Below are 17,113 nucleotides of genomic sequence, written 5' to 3' on the forward strand. Positions count from 1 at the left end.
AGGGGAGGACAGGACAAGAGGAGAGAGGAGAGGAGAGGGGAGGGGAGACAAGACAGAGGACTTGAATTGAAGAACCCAACGGTTTACATCTGACAGACTATTAAAAACCAGTCCAAACTTTTGACTGGTACTGTATATATTTACAAAAAATATATATAAGGAATTGGAAATGATGCAGACAATTACATTGATGGAAGCTACAATCTATCTGCAATAATAAAGCTGATATACCCCCAAACATTTTTATTTATAAAAAAAAAAAAACAATGTATAAATACAAAGAATGGTCCACCACCCAAAGGATCCAGTCAACTTGGCACAACTGTGGGAAGCATTGGAATCAACATGGGCCAGCATTCCTGTGGAACTATTTCGACACCTTGTAGAGGCCATGCCCCACCCAATATTAGAAGGGTGTTCCTAATATTTTGTACACTCAGTGTAGAAGTACACAATGACAGCTGTCACCAGGGGTGTATTCACTAGAAACCAAATGGATAAAAAGGGACGAAACAGGGAGGGACTAACCTAAATGTGTCCCATTAAAAAAACACTCGTTTTCATTGCAAAACATTTTCAATTGAAAAACATTTTGCCGCGGTTTGGTACTGGTTTTATATCGCCCACTATGACATGAATGAGGAAGTGTCTCTCTGTTGATTCCTACCTGTCCTCTGGCTCTGCAGCCTGTGGACCAACTTTAATAGTCTCACCCAGAGCCGTATATAGCCTACCCATAATGTCAATAAATGGCTCTGGTCTCACCACTACACACACTGTGGTGCAACATATCTGATCATTGTAATTCAAATGAATAGAAACATTAATGAATCAATACTGTACCTGGATGAACCTGTGTCGAAGGAGATGAGTGTGTCAGACAGGGCTGTCAGTGTGTCCACTGGGGCAGGATTCTTCTTCACTGGGTTATATGGGACAGGGGACGCTAATACAGAGGACACTGGGGGGACGTCTTTCAACGGGACACCACTCTCTGGGGACAGTTTTTTCATCACCTCAACTGTCAACTTAGGAAGTGGAGTAGCCATTTTGGTACACCCTGGCTTCATGCCCTCATAAGGGTCAATCGCTGCTGTGGTGTCAACTATGACGGGGGCTGGAAGGAGGACGTCTTTCACAGATATAGGAGAGACGTCTTTCACAGAGACAGGAGAGACAATGTTCACAGAGACAGGAGAGACGTCTTTCACAGAGACAGGAGAGACGTCTTTCACAGAGACGGGAGAGACAACTTTCACAGAGACAGGAGAGACGTCTTTCACAGAGACAGGAGAGACAACTTTCACAGAGACAGGAGAGACGTCTTTCACAGAAACAGGAGAGACGTCTTTCACAGAGACAGGAGAGACAGCTTTCACAGAGACGGGAGAGACGTCTTTCATAGAGACAGGAGAGACGTCTTTCACAGAGACAGGAGAGACAACTTTCACAGAGACAGGAGAGACGTCTTTCACAGAAACAGGAGAGACGTCTTTCACAGACACAGGAGAGACGTCTTTCACAGAGACAGAAGAGACGTCTTTCACAGAGACAGGAGAGACGTCTTTCACAGAGACAGGAGAGACAGCTTTCACAGAGACAGGAGAGACAGCTTTCATACATACAGGAGAGAAGTCTTTCAAGGAGACAGGAGAGAAGTCTTTCAAGGAGACAGGAGAGACGTCTTTCACAGAGACAGGAGAGATGTCTTTCACAGAGACAGGAGAGACAGCTTTCACAGAGACAGGAGAGACGTCTTTCACAGATACAGGAGAGACGTCTTTCTCAGAGACAGGAGAGACAGCTTTCACAGAGACAGGAGAGACAGCTTTCACAGAGACAGGAGAGACGTCTTTCACAGACACAGGAGAGACAGCTTTCACAGAGACAGGAGAGACAGCTTTTACAGAGACCGGAGAGACGTCTTTTACGGAGACAGGAGAGACGTCTTTCAAAGAGACAGGAGTTTCGTCTTTCACAGAGACAGGAGAGACGTCTTTCACAGAGACAGGAGAGACGTCTTTCACAGAGACAGGAGAGACAGCTTTCACAGAGACAGGAGAGACGTTTTTCAAGGAGATAGGAGAGACGTCTTTCAAAGAGACAGGAGAGACGGCTTTCGCAGAGACAGGAGAGACGTCTTTCACAGAGACAGGAGAGACATCTTTCACAGAGACAGGAGAGACATCTTTCACAGAGACAGGAGAGACGTCTTTCAAAGAGACAGGAGAGACAGCTTTCACAGAGACAGGAGAGACATCTTTCACAGAGACAGGAGAGACGTCTTTCAAAGAGACAGGAGAGACAGCTTTCACAGAGACAGGAGAGACAGCTTTCACAGAGACAGGAGAGACGTCTTTCACAGAGACAGGAGAGACAGCTTTCACAGAGACAGGAGAGACAGCTTTCATAGATGGTGCAGCTGGTTCTTTGGGGACAGAAGGAGTCTCAGTGAAGACAGAGTCGTCATTGTCTGTGATCACCACCCTTTAGACACACAAGAAACAACAAGACAGAAAAATGAAACATCTCCAGTCAAGCCTTTCATTTCAGACATTATCATCATTTTCCATGAGGAACAAAACAGGACAGGACAGTCCATTGAGAGGCATCAGTTACCTTTTAGCCACAAAAGATGAAACATCTGGGGTCAGGGAGGTTTCTAGAGGTTTCTCTGTAGAACTGTCAGGAGAACAGGAGAACAGGAGATAAGATACAAACAGGGGAATAGAGAGATGGAGAGAGACAGATAAAGAGAGAGAAAGATCGAGACAGAAATAGAGAGAGAGAGGGAGAGGGAGATGGAGAGAGAGGTATATAGCCAATCACATACTCGTATTTCTTGGCGGCTGAGAGGACGTAGGAGCGTTGTCGGGCTGAAGAGGTCCTGAGCACATCCATGGCTGCTTCCTCCCTGATGGACAGATGGAGAGACACGGAGAGAGAAAGAGGGAGACAGGGAGAAAAGAGAGAGAGACAGATAGAGAGAAAGAGCGAGAGAGAAAGTGTGTGAGAGAGAGAGAGAGAGAGAGAGAGAGAGACGCAGTAAAGAGAGAGGGGTAAAGAAAGAGATGAGACTTGTTTTTCCTCAACGTCTATTTTCTGAGGTATAATAAGAGTTTTGTAGACAGCATCTGAAATGGCACTCTGTTCCCTATATAAGGCCCTATACAGTACCAGGGCCCTGGTCAAAATTAGATCTCTATAAAGAGAACAGGGTGCCATTTGGGATGCATTGTGTGTGTCTCACCGTTTCTCCTTCTCCTCTGGGGAAAGCTGGTCCTCAGTTTGAACTGGGAGGTTTGAGGTGGGACGCACTGTGTGAGGAGCTCTGGAGGGAGGAACACATACACAAAACACACACACACACAAACACTTATCAAACACATCCCCTTAAGTCACTACAGTTATCTCAGTTAATCCTTTACCACACACAGCGTCACACACTCAAGCACGTTCACTGAGTTTACTCATAAGATTTGCATAAGGTTTACTCACATTCTCTTGTAGCTCTCTGAAGGCCTCTTGCTGAAGCTGGATGTTGATCCACTGCAAATAGAGGGACACCATGTAATCAAGCCATCTAACAAGGCATTGGCTGTCCGAACGATAGACTGATTACACTGCTGCCAGTAGAGCTCTGACATCACTGCTGCCAGTAGACTCTGACATCACTGCTGCCAGCAGACTTATGACATTACTGCTGCCAGTAGACTCTGACATTACTGCTGCCAGTAGACTCTGACATCACTGCTGCCAGTAGACTCTGACATCACTGCTGCCAGTAGACTCTGACATCACTGCTGCCAGTAGACTCTGACATTACTGCTGCCAGTAGAGCTCTGATATTACTGCTGCCAGTTAGAGCTCTGACATTACTGCTGCCAGTAGACTCTGACATTACTGCTGCCAGTAGACTCTGACATTACTGCTGCCAGTAGACTCTGACATCACTGCTGCCAGCAGACTTATGACATTACTGCTGCCAGTAGACTCTGACATTACTGCTGCCAGTAGACTCTGACATCACTGCTGCCAGTAGACTCTGACATCACTGCTGCCAGTAGACTCTGACATTACTGCTGCCAGTAGAGCTCTGACATTACTGTTGCCAGTTAGAGCTCTGACATTACTGCTGCCAGTAGAGCGCTGATATTACTCCTGCCAGTAGACTCTGACATTACTGCTGCCAGTAGACTCTGACATCACTGCTGCCAGTAGACTCTGACATTACTGCTGCCAGTAGACTCTGACATTACTGCTGCCAGTAGACTCTGACATTACTGCTGCCAGTAGACTCTGACATCACTGCTGCCAGTAGAGCTCTGATATTACTGCTGCCAGTTAGAGCTCTGACATTACTGCTGCCAGTAGACTCTGACATTACTGCTGCCAGTAGAGCTCTGATATTACTGCTGCCAGTTAGAGCTCTGACATTACTGCTGCCAGTAGACTCTGACATTACTGCTGCCAGTAGACTCTGACATTACTGCTGCCAGTAGAGCTCTGACATTACTGTTGCCAGTTAGAGCTCTGACATTACTGCTGCCAGTAGAGCTCTGATATTACTCCTGCCAGTAGACTCTGACATTACTGCTGCCAGTAGACTCTGACATCACTGCTGCCAGTAGACTCTGACATTACTGCTGCCAGTAGACTCTGACATTACTGCTGCCAGTAGGCTCTGACATTACTGCTGCCAGTAGACTCTGACATCACTGCTGCCAGTAGAGCTCTGATATTACTGCTGCCAGTTAGAGCTCTGACATTACTGCTGCCAGTAGACTCTGACATTACTGCTGCCAGTAGAGCTCTGATATTACTGCTGCCAGTTAGAGCTCTGACATTACTGCTGCCAGTAGACTCTGACATTACTGCTGCCAGTAGACTCTGACATTACTGCTGCCAGTAGACTCTGACATCACTGCTGCCAGCAGACTTATGACATTACTGCTGCCAGTAGACTCTGACATTACTGCTGTCAGTAGACTCTGACATTACTGCTGCCAGTAGACTCTGACATCACTGCTGCCAGTAGACTCTGACATCACTGCTGCCAGTAGACTCTGACATTACTGCTGCCAGTAGAGCTCTGATATTACTGCTGCCAGTTAGAGCTCTGACATTACTGCTGCCAGTAGACTCTGACATTACTGCTGCCAGCAGACTCTGACATTACTGCTGCCAGTAGACTCTGACATCACGGCTGCCAGTAGACTCTGACATTACTGCTGCCAGTAGACTCTGACATCACTGCTGCCAGTAGACTCTGACATCACTGCTGCCAGTAGACTCTGACATCACTGCTGCCAGTAAACTCTGACATTACTGCTGCCAGTAGACTCTGACATTACTGCTGCCAGTAGACTCTGACATCACTGCTGCCAGTAGACTCTGACATCACTGCTGCCAGTAGACTCTGACATCACTGCTGCCAGTAGACTCTGACATCACTGCTGCCAGTAGACTCTGACATTACTGCTGCCAGTAGACTCTGACATCACTGCTGCCAGTTAGACCTCTGACATTGCTGCTGCCAGTTAGAGCTCTTACATTACTGCTGCCAGTTAGAGCTCTGACATTACTGCTGCCAGTTAGAGATCTGACAGTACTTTATTTACCTCAAGCTATTGAATGTAGATGAGGTGGCAGCAGGCTTGGTGTCTGTCTTGGTGAAAATCCCTCTGAAAAAATGGATAAGATTATTCATTCACCTTTTATATTATTCACAATTAATGAATTTAATCCATTGTATATGCTGTTGCTCAAGTGATGCAATGTTGGAAGTCTGTTATACCTGATAAGATATCCTGGAGATGGTGTTCTATATTTAGGAACAAGAACCAAAGGTCAGTTTATAATAAAGAGCATGTTTTGTTGTTTGTGTTTTGAGGTGTGTACCAGTGTGTAGTGTCGAGGTGTGTACCAGTGTGTAGTGTTGAGGTGTGTACCAGTGTGTAGTGTTGAGGTGTGTACCAGTGTGTAGTGTTGAGGTGTGTACCAGTGTGTAGTGTTGAGGTGTGTACCAGTGTGTAGTGTTGAGGTGTGTACCAGTGTGTAGTGTTGAGGTGTGTACCAGTGTGTAGTGTTGAGGTGTCTACCAGTGTGTAGTGTTGAGGTGTGTACCAGTGTGTAGTGTTGAGGTGTGTACCAGTGTGTAGCGTTGAGGTGTGTACCAGTGTGTAGCGTCGAGGTGTGTACCAGTGTGTAGCGTCGAGGTGTGTACCAGTGTGTAGCGTCGAGGTGTGTACCAGTGTGTAGCGTCGAGGTGTGTACCAGTGTGTAGTGTCGAGGTGTGTACCAGTGTGTAGTGTCGAGGTGTGTACCAGTGTGTAGTGTCGAGGTGTGTACCAGTGTGTAGTGTTGAGGTGTGTACCAGTGTGTAGTGTTGAGGTGTGTACCAGTGTGTAGTGTTGAGGTGTGTACCAGTGTGTAGTGTTGAGGTGTGTACCAGTGTGTAGTGTTGAGGTGTGTATCAGTGTGTAGTGTTGAGGTGGGGGTCAGTGTGTAGTGTTGAGGTGGGGGTCAGTGTGTAGTGTTGAGGTGGGTGTGTAGTGTTGAGGTGGGTGTCAGTGTGTAGTGTTGAGGTAGGTGTGTAGTGTTGAGGTGGGGGGTCAGTGTGTAGTGTTGAGGTGGGGGGTCAGTGTGTAGTGTTGAGGTGGGGGTCAGTGTGTAGTGTTGAGGTGGGTACCAGTGTGTAGTGTTGAGGTAGGTGTGTAGTGTTGAGGTGGGTGTCAGTGTTGAGCTGGGTTTCAGGGTTTACCCGTCTTCTGCAGGTCTGGTGGGGGAGGGAGGGGTCTTGGATGTGGGAGAGGCCACTGGGCTGGTGTCTATAGGGGCTCCATTCAGTCGATTCACTCTGACTTCTGCAATCCTGCTCAGAGAGGGAGGGGGGGAGGGTAGAGAGAGAGAGAGAGAGAGAGAGAGAGAGAGAGAGAGAGAGAGAGAGAGAGAGAGAGAGAGAGAGAGGTTGAACACGGTCCATACTAGTCTAACCTCATCCCCAGGTTAATTGCTACCACACAGAGAGATCTGGCAGTAAACCACAATAATATGATTAACTTCATCCTAATGACTTAGTCTGTCTGTCTGTCTGTCTGTCTGTCTGTCTGTCTGTCTGTCTGTCTGTCTGTCTGTCTGTCTGTCTGTCTCACCATGGTTCCTCCTGTCTGTCTGTCTGTCTGTCTGTCTGTCTGTCTGTCTGTCTGTCTGTCTGTCTGTCTGTCTGTCTGTCTGTCTGTCTGTCTGTCTGTCTGTCTGTCTGTCCGTCCGTCCGTCCGTCCGTCCGTCCGTCCGTCTGTCTGTCTCACCATGGTTTCTCCTGTCTGTCTGTCTGTCTGTCTGTCTGTCTGTCTGTCTGTCTGTCTGTCTGTCTGTCTGTCTGTCTGTCTGTCTGTCTGTCTGTCCGTCTGTCTATCTGTCTGTCTGTCTGTCTGTCTGTATGTCTGTCTGTCTGACCATGGTTTCTCCTGTCTGTCTGTCTGTCTGTCTGTCTGTCTGTCTGTCTGTCTGTCTGTCTGTCTGTCTGTCTGTCTGTCTGTCTGTCTGTCTGTCTGTCTGTCTGTCTGTCTGTCTGTCTGTCTGTCTCACCATGGTTTCTCTTCCTCTGTTTCAGACTGTGGTTCACTGAGTCTCTGCATCCAGCTGCCATCTCCTTTCAGCTTGGTCCGAACCTTAGTGGTCTTCAACACTGATGCTCTTTCCCCCTCTGAAACACACACACACACACACACACACACACACACACACACACACACACACACACACACACACACACACACACACACACACACACACACACACACACACACACACACACACACACACAGACACACACAGTTAGACATAAACACACAAAGATATGAACAAATGCACATGCACACAGTAAAACAATCACACACACACACTATCTGAATAAGAAAACACAACGTCTGATACATTCTTGATCACACAGGATGAATAAATGAAACGTTGTTATAATAAACATGGTATCTGTCACCTCATCCCCTTTTAATGGAGTTGATCTACTACCACATCTGACAATGGTAGGAAACACACTATCACACACTCATCCTATTGAAATCAGCTCAGTCAGTAAGCCAGTCAACTCACCTTTTGACATAGTAGGTGGTTGTAATCTGGTTCCTGTGATTCCTCCACTGGCTCCCAATCTGGTTCCTGTGATTCTTCCACTGGCTCCCAATCTGGTTCCTGTGATTCTTCCACTGGCTCCCAATCTGGTTCCTGAGATTCCTCTAACTGGCTCCCTGAGTACCACAGACAGCAGCACAGACACAGGTTAGTAAGAGAGGTCCGGTCCAGAAATAAACCTTAGTCTCTGTCCCACTTGGTCCTTGTCTCTGTCAAAAGGAGCGCGGCAGTATTCCTCCCCTCCCTTAAGGAACAGGAACATGTAGCAGGCATTCCAGCCACGCAGATGAGCCTGTCCTACCACTTTCTACCAAACAAACAAACATGCCCTCTGTCAGCCAAAGATAGATGGACACACGCACGCACACGCACACAAATTGGAGCAAACATCATTTCTCAACATAGGGTCTTAGAAGCAGGATTCAAGATGTTATTGAAAACCTGGTCTGCTTGATCTTTCTCCCACATATTGTAATTAAATATTTGTTGAAGTGGCTAGATAGAATGATCTAACACAAATAGTATCTTTATTTCATCTCTAACCGAACACAAACGGCTCACTCACATTTCTCCTCAGGGAACTGAAAGCAAGTGGGAATTCTAATAAAACATTGTTAAGATTTTTTCCTTATCAAATGACTGGCAAAGTTGACCTTATGCAAATGACCTTCCAGTGGTAGAAAGAATAATATCCTGATGTGGTAAAATGTCTCTTTCCGAATATCTTTTGGAGGTGATGACAGACCAAATAGACTGTAATCGATCATTCACGATACACACCAGTCTACACACACACGACACATTTTTACATGAAACACACCACCAGCACAGACCGACAAGTTAAATGATAAATGATAAGGTACGGTAAAGGGAGCAGAGCGGCTAATGGTTCTGAGAGGACAAACAGACTGTCTGGCCACCATCTCTGGTGTCTGTCAGGGTCTGAGGAGTTAGCATGACATAAACAGCTGGCAAAAGATAGCGTAGATTATATTCATGATCTACGCTGATTTAAAAAGAGACGGTTAAGAAGAGAGAATCCACATTCTACACCCGGACAAACGTGGTACCGAGACGGAAATTAGAGTGAAAACGTACCTACTTTCACTGGATACTGTATCCACAGACGGTCTCCCAAACGATAGAGAATCCCACACAGGTAGAGGGAGAGCAGGTGAGAGTATAGGTAAAGACAGACAGGTGTGTAGACTGACAGGTGTGTGTGTGAACGGAGCGAGGGAAAGTATTTTCTCTGTGACAAGCTGACAGGTGTTTGAACAGGTACGGGCGTGGACACAGACTAGCTCAGCCAGTCAGAGAGGCTACGCCACACCCAGGGTGAGGTGTGGGGGGTGTCTCCCTAACAGAGACAACACATCTGAGAACAGTGACTGTAGCTATTCCCTAACAGAGACAACACATCTGAGAACAGTGACTGTAGCTATTCTCTAACAGAGACAACACATCTGAGAACAGTGACTGTAGCTATTCCCTAACAGAGACAACACATCTGAGAACAGTGACTGTAGCTATTCTCTAACAGAGACAACACATCTGAGAACAGTGACTGTAGCTATTCCCTAACAGAGACAACACATCTGAGAACAGTGACTGTAGCTATTCTCTAACAGAGACAACACATCTGAGAACAGTGACTGTAGCTATTCCCTAACAGAGACAACACATCTGAGAACAGTGACTGTAGCTATTCTCTAACAGAGACAACAACACATCTGAGAACAGTGACTGTAGCTATTCTCTAACAGAGACAACAACACAACTGAGAACAGTGACTGTAGCTATTCTCTAACAGAGACAACAACACATCTGAGAACAGTGACTGTAGCTATTCTCTAACAGAGACAACACATCTGAGAACAGTGACTGTAGCTATTCTCTAACAGAGACAACAACACATCTGAGAACAGTGACTGTAGCTATTCTCTAACAGAGACAACAACACATCTGAGAACAGTGACTGTAGCTATTCCCTAAGAATTGGGTCACACTTTCAAATCTACTGTACTTCAAAGTGTTTCACACTCCCAAAGCAAACACCAGGACTGCTATTTGCTTTGTAATGTTATGAGATCAATAAGCCTCTCTATTTCTCTTTCAAACTACAGGCAATTATGTTGTAGCCCCATTAAAACATGCCTCATCTTGATAGGGTCTGTTTACGTTAATAACAGTCTATTGAAAGACAGACCTGGGTAACATTGTCAAGAGTCAGCTGACCTATGAATGGGTGAACTATGGGACCATGAGGTGAAGAAGTAGGCAGATCAGGGTGTTGGCTCACAGATGAGAGCCGTCAGTGTGTGTGATGACACACACTTTCTCAAAACGCCTGCGTCCAACATCTACGATCTACTCCAAAGCAGTTGTCAATAGCAACATAATAGATTAGCCCTTACAATGTGTCCACACCAGCTAGTGTTCTGAGTTTACAGTACATAACCCCACCCCCGCCCCTGAACAAGGCAGTTAACCCACTGTTCCTAGGCCGTCATTGAAAATAAGGATTTGTTCTTAACTGACTAGTTAAATAAAGGTACAACAGAAAAATTGCTACAGAACCAATCACACACATACCATGCATACATTCACCCAGCCTTTTCAAATGAAATAAGGTGGGGACTTGGGAGGAATGTCGCAATGCAACTCTCAGGGGACTATCATTTACACACGAATGTCTCTTTCCTCAGTCATACAGGTTCACTGTAGTGGAGAGTGTAAGTATGAGGAAACTGGGTGGTTTTAGTGGCAAAGTTTCACTTCAGCTGATAGCCAGTGTAAACTGTGAAGTCTATTGTACCTCCATGTTTTCTCAACCCCCTCATCCCGTTCTCTCTCTCTCTCTCGTTCTCTGAGAGGTAAACCAGTTGAACAGCTCAGCCCAGCTGCAGTGACAGTCTCACCATGGCTCATAATACTGGAAGCAATGTCAGGCATTTCAACCTAACCACCGCCCTCCATCCCTCTGTCTCCCTCCTTCACCACACCAACAGGATAATGTCTGGTATCTGAACCCCCCTCCCTCTGTCTCCCTCCTTTACCACACCAACAGGATAATGTCTGGTATCTGAACCCCCCTCCCTCTGTCTCCCTCCTTTACCACACCAACAGGATAATGTCTGGTATCTGAACCCCCCTCCCTCTGTCTCCCTCCTTTACCACACCAACAGGATAATGTCTGGTATCTGAACCCCCCTCTCTCTGTCTCCCTCCACCACACCAACAGGATAATGTCTGGTATCACATCTGAACCCCCCCTCTCTCTCTGTCTCCCTCCATCACCACACCAACAGGATAATGTCTGGTATCACATCTGAACCCCCCCTCTCTCTCTGTCTCCCTCCTTTACCACACCAACAGAATAATGTCTGGTATCTGAACCCCCCTCTCTCTGTCTCCCTCCACCACACCAACAGGATAATGTCTGGTATCTGAACCCCCCCTCTCTCTGTCTCCCTCCACCACACCAACAGGATAATGTCTGGTATCACATCTGAACCCCCCCTCTCTCTCTGTCTCCCTCCACCACACCAACAGGATAATGTCTGGTATCACATCTGAACCCCCCTCTCTCTGTCTCCCTCCACCACACCAACAGGATAATGTCTGGTATCACATCTGAACCCCCCCTCTCTCTGTCTCCCTCCACCACACCAACAGGATAATGTCTGGTATCACATCTGAACCCCCACCCTCCTGCTCGCTCTTCCTCTCAGCTTCATTAAATATTACCAGGAAAACACCAGCCTCAATGTCAACAGTGAAGAGGCGACTCTGGGATGCTGGCCTTCTAGGCAGAGTTGCAAAGAAAAAGCCATATCTCAGACTGGCCAATAAAAATAAAAGACTAAGATTGGCAAAAGAACACAGACACTGGAGAGAGGAACTCTGCCTAGAAGGCCAGCATCCCAGAGTCGCCTCTTCACTGTTGACGTTGAGACTGGTGTTTTCCTGGTAATATTTAATGAGGCTGACAGTTTAGGACTTGTGAGGAGTCTGTTTCTCAAACTAGACACTCTAATGTACTTGTCCTCTTGCTCAGTTGTGCAGCGGGGCCTCCCACTCCTCTTTCTATTCTGGTTAGAGACAGTTTGCTCTGTTCTGTGAAGGGAGTAGTACACAGCGTTGTACGAGATCTTCAGTTTCTTGGAAATTTCTTGCATGGAATAGCCTTCATTTCTCAGAACAAGAATAGACTAATGAGTTTCAGAAGAAAGTTCTTTGTTTCTGGCCATTTTGAGCACGTAATCGAACCCACAAATGCTGATTCTCCAGATACTCAACTAGTCTAAAGAAGGCCAGTTTTATTGCTTCTTTAATCAGGACAACAGTTTTCAGCTGTGTAGAAATAATTGCAAAAGGTTTTTCTAATGATCAATTAGCCTTTTAAAACAATAAACTTGGATTAGCTAACACAACGTGCCATTGGAACACAGGAGTGATGGTTGCTGATAATAGGCCTCTGTACGCCTATGTAGATATTCCATTAACAATCAGCCGTTTCCAGCAACAATAGTCATTTACAACATTAACAATGTCTACACTGTATTTCTGATCAATTTTATGTTTTTTAATGGACAAAAAAAATTGCCTTTCTTTCAAAAACAAGGACATTTCTACATGACCCCAAACTTTTGAACGGTAGTGTATGTATACTGTAGCTAAGAAAGTAATAGTAAGTGTATGTTGTGTAGTAAGCTGTTAGTAGCCCAAGTGCATTACCCTAATAATTTGGTCTATTTACCCCTCTTAATATCGCCTACTGTTCTGACTTGGTGGTGCACATGTAGCCTATTGTCACGTCCTGACCAGTATAGGGGTTATTTGTATTTGTAGGTTGCTCAGGAAGTGGCAGAGGGTATTTGTTTTATGTGGTTCGGGGGTTATGTGTATTGTAGAGCGGTGTTTTATTTATGTACTCCGGGGTTTTGGTTTATGTTCTATGTTTTGTATTTCTAGGTTCATTGTAGTTCTTTATACACTGCTCAAAAAAGTAAAGGGAACACTTAAACAACACAATGTAACTCCAAGTCAATCACACTTCTGTGAAATCAAACTGTCCACTTAGGAAGCAACACTGATTGACAATAAATTGCACATGCTGTTGTGCAAATGGAATAGACAACAGGTGGAAATTATAGGCAATTAGCAAGACACCCCCAATAAAGGAGTGATTCTGCAGGTGGTGACCACAGACCACTTCTCAGTTCCTATACTTCCTGACTGATGTTTTGGTCACTTTTGAATGCTTTCACTCTAGTGGTAGCATGAGACGGAGTCTACAACCCACACAAGTGGCTCAGGTAGTGCAGCTCATCCAGGATGGCACATCAATGCGAGCTGTGGCAAGAAGGTTTGCTGTGTCTGTCAGCGTAGTGTCCAGAGCATGGAGGCGCTACCAGGAGACACGCCAGTACATCAGGAGACGTGGAGGAGGCCGTAGGAGGGCAACAACCCAGCAGCAGGACCGCTACCTCTGCGTTTGTGCAAGGAGGAGCAGGAGAAGCACTGCCAGAGCCCTGCAAAATGACCTCCAGCAGGCCACAAATGTGCATGTGTCTGCTCTAACGGTCAGAAACAGACTCCATGAGGGTGGTATGAGGGCCCGATGTCCACAGGTGGGGGTTGTGCTTACAGCGCAACACCGTGCAGGATGTTTGGCATTTGCCAGAGAACACCAAGATTGGCAAATTTGCCACTGGCGCCCTGTGCTCTTCACAGATGAAAGCAGGTTCACACTGAGCACGTGACAGACGTGACAGAGTCTGGAGACGCCGTGGAGAACGTTCTGCTGCCTGCAACATCCTCCAGCATGACCGGTTTGGCGGTGGGTCAGTCATGGTGTGGGGTGACATTTCTTTGGGGGGCCGCACAGCTCTCCATGTGCTCGCTAGAGGTAGCCTGACTGCCATTAGGTACCGAGATGAGATCCTCAGACCCCTTGTGAGACCATATGCTGGTGCGGTTGGCCCTGGGTTCCTCCTAATGCAAGACAATGCTAGACCTCATGTGGCTGGAGTGTGTCAGCAGTTCCTGCAAGAGGAAGGCATTGATGCTATGGACTGGCCCGCCCGTTCCCCAGACCTGAATCCAATTGAGCACATCTGGGACATCATGTCTCGCTCCATCCACCAACGCCACGTTGCACCACAGACTGTCCAGGACTTGGCAGATGCTTTAGTCCAGGTCTGGGAGGAGATCCCTCAGGAGACCATCCGTCACCTCATCAGGAGCATGCCCAGGCATTGTAGGGAGGTCATACAGGCACGTGGAGGCCACACACACTACTGAGCCTCATTTTGACTTGTTTTAAGGACATTACATCAAAGTTGGATCTGCCTGTAGTGTGGTTTTCCACTTTAATTTTGAGTGTGACTCCAAATCCAGACCTCCATGGGTTGATAAATTGGATTTCCATTGATTCTTTTTGTGTGATTTTGTTGTCAGCACATTCAACTATGTAAAGAAAAAAGTATTTAATAAGATTATTTCATTCATTCAGATCTAGGATGTGTTATTTTAGTGTTCCCTTTATTTTTTTGAGCAGTATATTTCTATGTCTAGCTAATTGGGTGTTGGACTCTCAATTGGAGGCAGGTGTTTTTTAGTTGCCTCTGATTGAGAGTCCTATATATAGGTATGTGTTTTGTTTGTAGTTTGTGGGTAGTTGTATTTCGCACTGCTGTGAGTATTAGCCTGTGAAACTGTCGGTCTGTCGTTCTTTGTTTTCTTGTTTTTTCTGTGTTCACATTTATTTAATAAAATATAATGATGAACATGCAACCCACTGCGCCTTGGTCCTCTCTACCCAACGACACCCATTACACCTATAGCCTGTTTTAGAGAAATGTAATCAAATATTGTAAGAGCTTTCATTGTCTGCTTTATATGACCTTTATTTATCCTACAGTTCTGACTTGGTGTACAGGGAGAACACTGTAAGAACGGCCCACGTTCTGTATTCTGTCGCTGTACATTTCAAAAGTGCTAAACAAATAATTATATTGACTACGTCCGTCCTAACTCGCTCATTAATGTCTTAATCGAAAATACAGATTGCCTCTTATCCGCCCACTGTCCCCTTATGCCATAGTTTGTACAGTGAGGGAAAAAAGTATTTGATCCCCTGCTGATTTTGTACATTTGCCCACTGACAAAGAAATGATCAGTCTATCATTTTAATGGTAGGTTTATTTGAACAGTGAGAGACAGAATAACAACAAAAAAATCCAGAAACACATGTCAAAAATGTTATAAATTGATTTGCATTTTAGTGAGGGAAATAAGTGTTTGACCCCTCTGCAAAACATGACTTAGTACTTGGTGGCAAAACCCTTGTTGGCAATCACAGAGGTCAGACGTTTCTTGTAGTTGGCCACCAGGTTTGCACACATCTCAGGAGGGATTTTGTCCCACTCCTCTTTGCAGATCTTCTCCAAGTCATTAAGGTTTCGAGGCTGACGTTTGGCAACTCAAACCTTCAGCTCCCTCCACAGATTTTCTATGGGATTAAGGTCTGGAGACTGGCGAGGCCACTCCAGGACCTTAATGTGCTTCTTCTTGAGCCACTCCTTTGTTGCCTTGGCCGTGTGTTTTGGGTCATTGTCATGCTGGAATACCCATCCACGACCCATTTTCAATGCCCTGGCTGAGGGAAGGAGGTTCTCACCCAAGATTTGACGGTACATGGCCCCGTCCAGTTGTCCTGTCCCCTTAGCAGAAAAACACCCCCAAAGCATAATGTTTCCAACCCCATGTTTGACGGTGGGGATGGTGTTCTTGGGGTCATAGGCAGCATTCCTCCTCCTCCAAACACGGCGAGTTGAGTTGATGCCAATGAGCTCCATTTTGGTCTCATCTGACCAGAACACTTTCACCCAGTTGTCCTCTGAATCATTCAGATGTTCATTGGCAAACTTCAGACGGGCATGTATATGTGCTTTCTTGAGCAGGGGGACCTTGTGGGCGCTGCAGGATTTCAGTCCTTCACGGCGTAGTGTGTTACCAATTGTTTTCTTGGTGACTATGGTCCCAGCTGCCTTGAGATCATTGACAAGATCCTCCCGTGTAGTTTTGGGCTGATTACTCACCGTTCTCGTGATCATTGCAACTCCACGAGGTGAGATCTTGCATGGAGCCCCAGGCCGAGGGAGATTGACAGTTCTTTTGTGTTTCTTCCATTTGCGAATAATCACACCAACTGTTGTCACCTTCTCACCAAGCTGCTCGGCGATGGTCTTGTGCCCATCCAGCCTTGTGTAGGTCTACAATCTTGTCCCTGACATCCTTGGAGAGCTCTTTGGTCTTGGCCATGGTGGAGAGTTTGGAATCTGATTGATTGATTGATTGCTTCTGTGGACAGGTGTCTTTTATACAGGTAACAAGGTGAGATTAGGAGCACTCCCTTTAAGAGTGTGCTCCTAATCTCAGCTCGTTACCTGTATAAAAGACACCTGGGAGCCAGAAATCTTTCTGATTGAGAGGTCAAACACTTATTTCCCTCATTAAAATGCAAATAAATTTATAAAACTTTTGATGTGTTTTTCTGGATTTTTTGTTGTTATTCTGTCTCTCACTGTTCAAATAAACCTACCATTAAAATTATAGACTGATCATTTCTTTGTCAGTGGGCAAACGTACAAAATCAGCAGGGGATCAAATACTTTTTTCCCTCAATGTACATCTTAACTGTCAGTAGAAACCACATTAGTTTAAGCAAGTCAGCCATATCAGCTATGTTTTTTTTAAAGGCAGTAAATGAGGCTGAATGAACTGTTTCGCTGCCAGACAAGGCTCCGCTGATAGCCAGGTGTAGCAGTGGTAAGGTGTTGGGACTGCTTTATGTAGGCCGTTTGTGGGAACGGTTTGTCACCGTTATAGTGCAATTAATGCATTGTTTAGTGTTGTGGCTTTGCTGGCATGCATCCCACTTTTATTTTTTGCC

The 17,113-nt window shown here is 45.9% G+C and overlaps 1 protein-coding gene across 2 annotated transcripts in view; it reads right to left on the reverse strand.

The window, feature by feature from the left end:
• znf185 (zinc finger protein 185 with LIM domain) overlaps positions 1 to 9,433 on the reverse strand; it is a 31,767-nt gene extending 22,334 nt beyond the window's left edge. The window contains exons 1-11 of one of the 2 annotated variants that reach the window (XM_045724152.1): positions 9,254 to 9,433; positions 8,113 to 8,267; positions 7,591 to 7,708; positions 6,764 to 6,874; positions 5,798 to 5,824; positions 5,622 to 5,684; positions 3,499 to 3,549; positions 3,251 to 3,331; positions 2,834 to 2,914; positions 2,620 to 2,682; positions 844 to 2,487 (exon numbers count right to left, since the gene is read on the reverse strand). In XM_045724152.1, the coding sequence (XP_045580108.1) occupies positions 844 to 2,487; positions 2,620 to 2,682; positions 2,834 to 2,914; positions 3,251 to 3,331; positions 3,499 to 3,549; positions 5,622 to 5,684; positions 5,798 to 5,824; positions 6,764 to 6,874; positions 7,591 to 7,708; positions 8,113 to 8,122 (2,249 nt within the window). In that variant the 5' untranslated portion in view covers positions 8,123 to 8,267; positions 9,254 to 9,433. Of the gene's footprint in view, positions 1 to 843; positions 2,488 to 2,619; positions 2,683 to 2,833; positions 2,915 to 3,250; positions 3,332 to 3,498; positions 3,550 to 5,621; positions 5,685 to 5,797; positions 5,825 to 6,763; positions 6,875 to 7,590; positions 7,709 to 8,112; positions 8,268 to 9,249 lie in introns of both variants that reach the window. The other variant, XM_045724153.1, reaches the window with a different exon arrangement.
• Between the last annotated feature and the right edge of the window lie 7,680 nt (positions 9,434 to 17,113).

The sequence above is a fragment of the Salmo salar genome, chromosome ssa09 (genome assembly GCF_905237065.1).
Source record: "Salmo salar chromosome ssa09, Ssal_v3.1, whole genome shotgun sequence".
Classification (NCBI taxonomy): domain Eukaryota; kingdom Metazoa; phylum Chordata; class Actinopteri; order Salmoniformes; family Salmonidae; genus Salmo; species Salmo salar.